General features: G+C 38.0%; 1 protein-coding gene across 13 annotated transcripts in view; it reads right to left on the reverse strand.

Annotated features, from left to right (window-relative positions):
- The window catches only part of Atrx (ATRX chromatin remodeler), a 141,714-nt gene that overhangs the window by 92,367 nt on the left and 37,929 nt on the right, over positions 1-11,418 (reverse strand). For 10 of the 13 annotated variants that reach the window (XM_029534445.1, XM_029534446.1, XM_029534440.1 and 7 more), the window contains 2 exons: positions 8,784-8,896; positions 785-840 (listed from right to left, as the gene is read on the reverse strand). In XM_029534445.1, the coding sequence (XP_029390305.1) occupies positions 785-840; positions 8,784-8,896 (169 nt within the window). The remainder of the gene's footprint in view (positions 1-784; positions 841-8,783; positions 8,897-11,418) is intronic. The other 3 variants (XM_029534450.1, XM_029534449.1, XM_029534447.1) reach the window with 1 other exon arrangement.

Raw genomic sequence — 11,418 nt, forward strand, 5'->3', positions numbered from 1 at the left:
CTTCAGCAGAATCTTGTTGGCATGTGCATTAGTATCTGGGTTTGGTGGCTTATGATGGGATGGATTCCTGGATGGGGTAGTATCTGGATAGTCCATCCTTTCATCTTAGCTCTAAATTTTGTCCCTGTACCTATATCCTTTCATGGGTATTTTGTTCCTTATTCTAAGGAGGAATGAAGTATCCACACGATGGTCATCCTTCTTGGTTTTCTTGTGTTTTGCAAAATGTATCTTGGGTATTCTAAGTTTCTGTGCTAATATCCGCTTATCAGTGAGTGCATATCTAGTGACTTCTTTTGTGATTGGGTTACCTCACTAAGGATGATATCCTCCAGATACATCCATTTGCCCAAGAATTTCATAAATTCATTGTTTTTAATAGCTGAGTAGTACTCCATTGTGTAAATGTACCACAGTTCCTGTATCCATTCCTCTATTGAGGGACATCTGGGTTCTTTCCAGCTTCTGGCTATTATAAATAAGGCTGCTATGAACATAGTGGAGCATGTGTCCTTATTACCAGTTGGAAGATCTTCTGGGTATATGCCCAGAAGAGGTATTGCTGGGTCCTCCGGTAGTACTATGTCCAATTTTCTGAGGAACCACCAGACTGATTTCCAGAGTGGTTGTACAAGCAATCCCACCAGCAATGGAGGAGTCAAACTGAAGTTTCATAACAATAAATGTATATAACAGTAGCCTTAAATGCTAGGACATTGGAAGCACTAAAGATAAATACTGTTAATAATTAATCATCCTTAAAATGCTTCAAAGTCCTACTTACCTCCTCCTTGTTATTTTCCATCATATCAGAATTAAGTCCAGAACCACAGATTTTATCTGAAAAAGGAAAGAATAAAGAATATTTATCAACTTTTCAATATATTAAACACCAAAAGTGGCAATGTGGCCCATGCCTGTAATTCAAGTACTCATGAGGCAGGGGGCAGGTAGATGAACACAAATTTGAGGCCAACCTGGCCTATATAGCAGGTCCAATAAATCAGCAAGGATTACAGAAGAAGGGTTACTGTCTCAAATAAATAAAATGAATGAATAAAAGCAAAATATGAATGCCTACAGTCTCCCAAGCCCATTTTGAAGCTATGAAACCAGCAATACTGGTAATACTAAAAGTCTTTTTATCTAAGACAGGGTTTCCCTGTGTAGCTCTGGCTGTCATGGAACTCACTCTGTAGACCAACCAAGATGGTCTTGAACTCACAGACATCCACCTGTCTCTGACACTGCATATATGATGACTATTAATAAGCTACATTTTATCCCATTATAAAATGTTGGCAACAGAAGCTGGAGAAATGGTTTAGCTGGCAAGAACATTCACTGCTCTTATAGAAGAACTCAGATGACTACCACCACCCACAGGGCAGCTCACAACCATCCACAGCTACAGTTCTAGGTGATCAGACACCCATGGGCACTGACTAAGCAGGCCAGTGGTGCAAATCCATGTAAGGCAAAATATTCATACACATATATTAAATCTAAAATACTGGAGGCACAAGTGTAAACTAAAACAAAAGCAAACAGAAGAACAGAAATTAATGAAACAAGGAATGGAAAAAAAATTAAAGAAGCCAAAAAGTAATTGTTCAAAGAAAATAGAATAAACTTTAGGATAGACTGATTTAGAAGAGAGGATTACTACCACCAACCCTTAGCTAAATAAAAAGATTATAAATAAATTCTATGAACCATACACTGTGTGACAAGCTAACAAACTAATAAATTTGAGTCTTAAAAATTAAAACATGGAAGACATTACTCACCAAAAATGACTCACAAAGAAAAGCAAAAGTTCAGATGTTCTAACCATTAATCATAACAAACATGTAGAAGAGGATGTGAATTCATCTAAAAATAGAAGAGGATACTACCTAACTCATTTTATGAAGCCATTATTACTCTGATATCAAATCAAAGTAAGATATTACAAGAGAGGAAACTATACAGTATTATTATTACTTATGAGTAGTGATGTAAAAACTTTCAACAAAATACTAAAAAACTCCATATAAGAAGACAAAGTATAGGGCTGGAGGTGTCTATAACTCAGCTGGTAGGCAGATATTTAAGTAGCCATATGAACAAAGCCTTGGGTTCTTTCCCCAGTACCCATAAACAAGACTTGATGGTACATGTCTTAGTTCTACACTCACAAGGCACAGATGACAGGATCCATAGCAGTAACACAATCCTTTAATAACAACACTTAAGAAACGGGAGAAAGGAGGATCTCTGGAGGTTCAAAGCCAGCTGGTTTGCATAGTAAGATTGTCTTAAGTGGTATATTTCAAGGAATCAATAAAAATATGGGAAAAGAATTACTAGAACTAAGAACTAACTTCAAGTTCAAAGAATACAAATTCCACATAGAAATCTCAAGTGAGTTCCTAAACATTTCAAAATAATAGATGTGTACACTAAGCAGCGAATATCATACTTGGGAGACTAAAACTGGAGGATCAAGTACTAGGCTGGCAACACAACCAGATGCCCCACTTTACCATCTCAATGAGATGGGGTGGAGATGGCTCAGCAATTAAGCACATCTGTTGCTTTGAGAGGACCTGGGTTTGATTCCCAGCACCAGCATGGTGACTCAAAACCATCTGTATCTCCAGTTCCAGAACATTTGATATCATCTTCTGACCTCCCTGGGTACCAGGCACGCAAGTGGTGCACAGACACACAAGCAAAACACTCAACACTAAAAAAATAAGGTGAGTGGTGGTGACCCACACCTTTAATACTAGTACTCAGGGGACAGAGATAGTTGGATCTCTGAGTTTGAGGCCAGCTTGGTCCTGGTCTATAGAATGAGTTCCAGGACAGTGGGGGCTACACAGAGAAACCCTGTCTCAAAAAAACAAACAATCAAGTAGAGAAACGGCTCAATAGTTAAGAGCACTGACTGCTCTTCCAGAGATTCTGAGTTTCAATTCCCAGCAACCACATGGTGAGAAACAACCATGTATAATGGGATCAGATGTACTTTCTGGCATGTCTAAAAGCGGCTACAGTGGACTCATACACAAAAAGTAAATAAATAATTCTTTAAAAACAAACAAACAAAAGAAATTTTTAAAGAACTTAAAAGTAATACCCCTGATATATTTCGTTAAAAATATAACAAAAGTGTGTATTAGTATTCTTATAGAGAAAAGTACAAGGTTAAGAATGTCTCCAGCTGTCCTATTAAACATTCTCATGTTAAATGGACCCCCCTCCCCCTGTGCAGTTATCTTCTCTCCTCAATCAAGCATGGTAGCACACAGCTGTAATTCTAGCACATGGAAAATTCTGAAAAGAGATGCTGTGTGGCTGAATAGTTAACTCAGCTAAAAATCAAAAGCAAACACTATACAAAGGGGACAACAGAGATTCGTTCTGTCCTTTCAGTCCCAGCCCCAGTGTTTATACTAAGATCAACTTAGGTAATTCATTTAGAAGAATATGTGAATAGGTCTTTTTTCTGCTTGAGGATTTTCATTTTTGTACTCCCACTTGATAACTCTCCTAGTTCACTTTATTTACTTTGTAACTGCTGCTCTTCCATTATTGCAGCGACATATCTATGTCTATCTCCCTAACTGTGCTGCCCACAATACATATAGTATTTGATATTTGTTAGCAATAACGATTAGTCCAACTGAAGTCACACACTACCATTAAAAGAAGCAGACTGTTACTGGGCCCAAATCAAGCAATTAGTGAACACAGGACACTGGACATAAACTTCATTCAAAAAACAAGAAGATAGCTGGGGACTGAACTTTAAGTATAAAAGTTGAGAATCTGACTCAAAAATATGTCAATTAAATGTAAATAAAGAGTTGAGCATGGTGGTTCATGCCTATAATGCTAGCATTCAGGAAACTGAAACAGGAAGATTGCTTACCACTTCAAAAGCAGCCTGGACTAGGAGAGAACTTGGCACAATAAAAATCCAGAGTGGTGGCGCACGCCTTTGATCCCAGCAGTCAGGAGGTAGAGGCAGGCAGATCTGAGTTCAAGGCCAGCCTGGTTTACAGAGTGAGTTCCACGATAGCAAGAACTATAGAAGCCTTATCTTAAAACAAAATTGGACAGATGGATACATTCAAACAAACTTACAATTCTTTTCTGTGATTAGCAACTACAATGTAACTACGAGTAACAAATAAACTTACAATTCTTTTCTGTGATTAGCAACTACAATGTAACTACCAGTACGAAGAAGTCTAGGCAAGTGACTATAAGTTAAAGATGGGGGCTGGCGAGATGGCTCATCCAAGTTGAGTTCAAATCCCAGCAACTACATGGTGGCTCACAACCACCCTTAATGAGATCTGACGCCCTCTCCTGGTATGTCTGAAGACAGTCACAGTGTACTTATGTATAATGAATAAATCTTTGGGCTGGAGCAAGCAGGGACTGAGCGAGTAGAGTTGACCAGAGTGAACAGAAGTCCTAAAAATTCAATCCCCAACAACCATATGAAGACTTAAACCCTCTGTACGGCTACAGTGTACTCATATACATAAAATAAAAAATAAATCTTTTAAAAACAGTTAAAGATGATGGGAGCCCAATGTCCTTCTGTTAGAGAAACCCAGCAATAAATACAAAAGACTGGAGACACGTGTGGCATCAAATTACAAGTGCTGATGTCAACTCATAAAAATTTAATATAGCTATTATTAGCTTTCCCTGTAAAAGGAAGCAAGCCCTTCCTAGTGACAATGAGCACATCATATACACTGATTTATGTTGTAAGTCTTGAACATCTTGTGGAGACAGAAAACAAGCAAACATGATCATCCACCCAGATAGCATGAAATTGGTATAATTTGAAGTCAAAAGAAAAAAACAAGGAGGAGTGGAAAGATAGCTCAGCGGTTAAGAGCAATAGCTGTTCTTCCAGTGGTCATGAGTTCAATTCCCAGCAACCACATGGTAGTCCATGACCATATATGAGATCTGGTGCCTTCTTCTGGTCTGCAGTACAGAACACTATACATAATAAATAATTTTTAATTAAAATTTTAAAAAAGAAAATAGAAAAAAAAAAAGGATTCGTAAGATAACTCAGTGGGCAGAAGTGCTTACTACCAAATCTAACAACCTAAATTCAATCTCTGGGGTTCTAAAGAGGGGAAGAAGAAAACTGACCCCTACAAATTGTCCTCTGACCTCCACAAGTGTACTTTGGCAAACAAGTATATGTACATTCATGCACATACATGTATGAAAACTACATAAAAGTAATAAAACTTTAAATGATAATAAAAATATTCACAGGAAATATAAATATAATGCATAAAGGATAAATCATAAAGCCCTACTTTACTAATATTTCAATCAATAAACATAGCAATAAATTATCAGGTAATAACGGACTTTATGACAGGCAAACTTTCTAGAAATGGCCAACAAGATTCTATAACCTCTATTAAAAACAAAATCCCAACGGTTCGATTTACTAAATGAAGACTCGGGAGCCAGATGCTCTGAGCATGCTAGCTCAGGGAGGCAGAGAAAACACCCAGCTGACCCTCCTACCCAACTGACATCCCCTCCATGCTGTCTGAAATACCCTTCAACTCAAAAGACTCTCCCTCTCTCTTTCCTGGGTTTATGTTCACTCCCTGTCAACTGGTTGCTTGCCTTGCCTCTTGACCAATCACTGACTTTATTTGGCTCTTTAGAGAAAGCTTTTGGGTTAAGGTATGTGCTAGCGCTGAGCCACATCACAAGGTTTTTCCAATTCACAATTTTAGGGATCACAATGTGATCAAATATCCTGCAACAAACTTCATTTCCCCAATCTGTGATCATGACTTCACAACTGTTTCTGGCAAATTGGTAAAGTTAACCTTAAAGATGAGAGGTGGTATACATTCCTTTAATTCCAGAACTCAGGAAGCAGAGGCAAGTGGATTTCTGTGAGTTCAAGGCTAACCTGGTCTATACAGCAAGTTCAAGGAGAGCCTGAGCTACACAAAGAAACCCTGTCTCAAAAACAAATAAATAGACAGAGATTATCAGGGAGAAGGGAGTGAAGCTTGAGACCTTAGAACACGAAATTTTCAGATTAGGTAGGCATGGTAGCACATATCCTGAGTTCTAGGCCAGCCTGATCTACACAGCAGGTTCCAGGCCAGCTAGGGTTACATAGCAATAGCCTGTTTTTAAAACTCCACCTGTTGGCAAAGGCCAAGAAAAGCAACAATCAAAAGAGTAAGAAAGATTCAAGGCATGAGAGAAACATCATGCACTGTGCTGGCTTCGCCAAATGGGGCTATATGAGAAGAAATGCAGACATGTGAAAGGAGTTCAGGGACAAGATCCTGGCCAATAGGAAGTGAAGACAGAGGGGTCTCATTTTTATGACCACAGAGAACTGAATTCTGCCAAAACCTTAAGGAAGTTTGGGAACATGGTCTTGCACAGAGCTAACAGAAATGAACGATGTGCTGCTGACACACCCGACAGCCTTGTGATGCCAGAGGACGGCTCAGCAAAGCCCACCAGATTCCTGACCTACAGAACTGTGAGATGACAAATGTGGATTGCCTGACCCACTAACATAACCATGTGTAATAGAAAACACTTTAAGTTAAAATTTGATGACAAGAAGAATAATTTCAAAATCTTTCCGTTCTCATTATTAGTTACAAAAGAATAAATCCTAACTATAGTAATCAACAAAGTACAAACATAACCAATAACCTAATGACATCATCAATAAATGGACAAATGAAACCACGTGCCTTGCGGTAAATTCACAGAAACATATTTTCTTGGTTAGATTTACCTATGTATCTACCTATTGTTTGTTTGTTTATTTAGTAAACTTGCCACAAGCCATGGTCATCTGGGAAGAACAACTATAGTATTACTGCTGTTCCTTTGGAAGTAATACCATTTTTCTTCTGGAAAGATTACAAATTTTTCTTAGATTCCCCCTCTCTAAAAGAGTTTGACTCTTAGATGATGGCCTCTAGTCTCAACATTCCAGAAGCAAAGGGTAGAAAAAAGTTTAACCTTAGTTTACAAAGCAAAGTTCCAGATCACCTGGGGTTACACAGTAAGACCCTGTCTCAAAAAAAAAAATCTAATAAGGATTAACTATAGTTTTCCTTTTTGAAAAGAGTGTTTGTACGGTGGGGTGGAGTGCATGGTTGGGTACACGTGCCATGGAACACATGTGCATTAAAGTCAGAGAGCTCTGGAACTCTCCAATTTTACCAAGTTCCAAGAATCGGCTTACCAGGCCTTCATGGCCACAGTAATCTGGCTGGCCCTAGTGTAGGTTTTCTGTTCCTGTGAATCCTATCGTAACCTCTGGAATCTGGGGCTTGCTAGTCGAAATTTTTAGAAAATGCTTAGCCAGTGAGCTGATACTCTAACATATGGTTGAACCTTTTACTAGGATAGCACTATTTTTTTTTTAACACTGTATATGTACATATACAAGTTTTGATGTTATGTTTACTCTAAGTAGTAACCTATCATTATAGGATATAGGATATTTTTAAAGGGCTTTACTATTATAATCTCAGCATTCAAGAGGCTCAGGCAGGATGATCACAAGTTCAAAGAAAACCTGTGGTTTGGGTTTTGGTTCTGGTTTTGGTTTTCAAACAGGGTTTCTCTGGCTGTCCTGGAACTCACTCTGTAGACCAGGCTGGCCTCGAACTCAGAAATCCACCTGCCTCTGCCTCCCAAGGGATAAAGGATATGTGCCACCACTGCCTAGCTCTGTGATGTTTTTTAGACATCCTGTCTAAAAAATTTTCTTAAATAAATGAAGTAGGAAAAAAAGCCAATGGGTTTTATGAAACTATATATATGAAATCATATAAATGTCTTTGTTTTCATCTGGTTTGGATTTGTTCTTCTTAAAAAAGTTGTTTTAAAAAGTTTTGTTGCTGTTTTAAAAAAAGTTTTTGACTGCAGCCAGGCTAGACGAAAACTTACTGTATAATCCCTATTGCCCTTGAACTCACAGCTAGCAAACTTGTCTACTGAGTGCCAGAGCTTTACATGTGGGAGAGCATGTCCACCTTCATCAGATGATATTATTAAGCATCATGACAATTTAAATTCTAATACACAAGTAGCCACTAGAATAAAATATCACTATACTTGGTTAGAGATAGTTATAAACATGTGCCCAGCATACTTAATGGTCTGAGTTCAATCACCAGAAACCTACACTGCTCATACCTCTCCTAATTCTTATCTATTTATCACATCCTCCACCAGAAACTTCCACTATATATCAAACACTAACTAGTAAGTGTTTCACTCTCTAAGCATCCATTAGTTTACATCAGTTTACAACTTTCTATTTTTCCTTTCCAAAATTAAAATCTTACAGCAGATACTAGCAAACACACCCAATAAGGATTTCAATAAGCTTGCTAAACCAGTTTTCTACAAATTATGTAGCTGCTCCATACCAAAATAATAAGTGAGGGGCCTGGACAGACGGTTCAGCAACAAAGAATGGTTGCTGCTCTTGCAGAGGACCCAGATTCGGTTCCCAGCACCCTCATCAAGTGGCTCACAACCACCTCTAACTCCAGTTCCAGGGAATCTGGAAGTATGTTACAGAGGAATCCAGTCCTCAGGCCCCATAGACAACAGCATACATATGGTGCACACAAACTCAGGCACTCTCACACATCACACACATAAATAAAAATAAATCTTTAAAATAAATGAATAGAAATAAAACAGGACTACATACGGCACAGTCAGCTTAAGATTACCTGTGCTTTGGTTCATGACAAGCCGTGGAGAAGAACACGTTTCCTCAGATTCTTCTGATGAATGTGCTAAGAAGTCATGAAGCTTCTGCACCAATGTATTCAACTTGCTTTCACTATCAAAACAAAATTTTAACAATGTCCTTACAATAAATATAAATCTCTAACAAACGGCGAAGCCTGTCTTGTAGTCTCACTAGTCTTGAGGCTATACATGCTCAAAGTCAAAAATTAAAGGCAATGAATTTTATTTTGCTGAGTATATGAATATATAAATAATACAATCTGCCCATATGCTCATAGACAGACTCAAAACGCTCACTTAAGAAAAACGGCTGACACTGTTCACTAAACATTTCCAAGATATTTACATCTTTCAATGTGCTAAATATGGTATGTTTAAATATGTTACATTTGAAATAATTTAAGAAAGTAAATCTTATCATAAAGCACTGGGAATGGACGTGAGCATTGAAAATAGTTACCTTGCATACACAAGGCCCCAAGTTTAATTTCTAGCATTTCTCACCCCCATCGCCCAAAAAAACTATCACCTAATTTTTTAAAGACATAGCAAACTTTAAAACCACAAATTAGTTTCAAAAGAAAAACTGGGATAAGGCAGGTGTGGTGGCATACGCCTTTAATCCCAGCACTTGGGAGGCAGAGGCAGGCAGATTTCTGAGTTCAAGGCCAGCCTGGTCTACAAAGTGAGTTCCAGGACAGCCAGGGCTATACAGGGAAACCCTGTCTCAAAAAAAAAAAAAAGAAAGAAAGAAAAGAAAAACTGGGATAAAAGGCACAAAGATATTCATGTGTAAATTGTATCCATCTTTTGCTAGGCATAGTGATAGTGGTATAATCCTTTGATCCTATCACTTAGGAAACAGAGGCAGGGGGGCAGGAGAGGTGTCTCAGTGGTTAAGAGCACTGACTGCTCTTCCAGAGGTCCTGAGTTCAATTCCCAGCAACCACCATCTGTAATGAGATCTGATGCCCTCTTCTGGTGTGTCTGAAGACAGCTACAGTATAAATAAGTTTAAAGAAAAAAAAAACAAAATTTATCCACCTTTATTTCATAATATCTAGCTGACCCTTGCATTTATCATCTCATTACCATTAATAACTTTAGCAACTCTCTTCTTATACATGAGCCATATCTGCAAAGGCCTCTGAAACTAAAATACTGGTAAGATCACCTTTGTAAGAAAACGTAAACATGTCAACATGTAAAATATGAAACATTTTTCTTCCTTTACACTAAGAAAATCATTAATTTAGTAACTATGTTCACCTAATGTCTGTCTTCCTGGGTTTTACTTATTCTACCTTCTGTTTAGCACAGAATAGTTATATAATAGACTGATACTAAGATGAATGCATTATAGACTAGGATTTGAAAAAACGTATACTTTTAAGAAACCAATAATAAAATCATCATTTATAGAATACACCATTAATCCCAGCACTGGGGAAGTAGAGACAGGCAGACTGCTGTGAATTTGAGTTCCAGAACAGCCAGAAAAAGTGAGACAACAACATCAAATATAGATAGATTATAGATAGATAGGCAGAAAGAAAGAAAGAAAGAAAGAAAGAAAGAAAGAAAGAAAGAAAGAAAGAAAGAAAGAAAGAAAGAAAGAAAAACAGAGAGGTGAGAGAAAATTATAAAAATAAACTGAATAGGGCTAAAAAGAGTTCAAAGCTTGAAAGCAGAAATTAAACGTTGAATCCTTTTTTGATGATGGTTTTTCAATGCTGGAGAGATCATCCTGCAATGCAAAGCACTTGAGTAATCATGAGGACAGCGTCCATATCCCAGCACGCATGTTAACAAGCATTCCATGCAAGTCATAAGGGAGCCAGAAACAAAAAGATTGATGGAGTGAGTCTGTTAACATCTAGCCTAGAAAACACAAGCTACTGGATCAGAGAAACCCTGCCTGCTTCAAAGCAAAGCATAATAGAAAAAGAGACTAATAACCTCTTCTGGCTTCTGTGTGCACACAGGCATGAGCACATGAACACACAAACACAAAGTATACATACATGCGCCATATACAAAAAAATCTAGTCTTTTTAAAGATTTATTTATTTATTATATGTAAGTACACTGTAGCTGTCTTCAGACACCCCAGAAGAGGGAGTCAGATCTTGTTACGGATGGTTATGAGCCACCATGTGGTTGCTGGGACTTGAACTCCGGACCTTTGGAAGAGCAGTGGGGTGCTCTTACCCACTGAGCCATCTCACCAGCCCCCAAATCTAGTCTTTTTAAATGACGATTTTATAATCATAAAAGAAATAAGACAGAAAATAAATCCTGATTTCATTAAACTTAAAAACAATCAAAGGATACCATAAAAAAAAAAAGTGTTGGATGATAGTGGTTCACACCTTTAATCCCAGTGCTTGGGAGACATAGGAAAGTGGAACTCTATGAATTAGAGGCCAGCCTGATCTACAGAGTGAGTTTCTGGACAGCCAGGGCTACACAGAGAAACCCTGTCTCAAAAAAAAATTTTTTTAAAGGGATAAAGAATACAATCAGGCCGGGCGGTGGTGGCGCACGCCTTTAATCCCAGCACTTGGGAGGCAGAGGCAGGTGGATTTCTGAGTTTGAGGCCAGCCTGGTCTA

This window comes from Mus pahari, chromosome X (genome assembly GCF_900095145.1).
Source record: "Mus pahari chromosome X, PAHARI_EIJ_v1.1, whole genome shotgun sequence".
Classification (NCBI taxonomy): domain Eukaryota; kingdom Metazoa; phylum Chordata; class Mammalia; order Rodentia; family Muridae; genus Mus; species Mus pahari.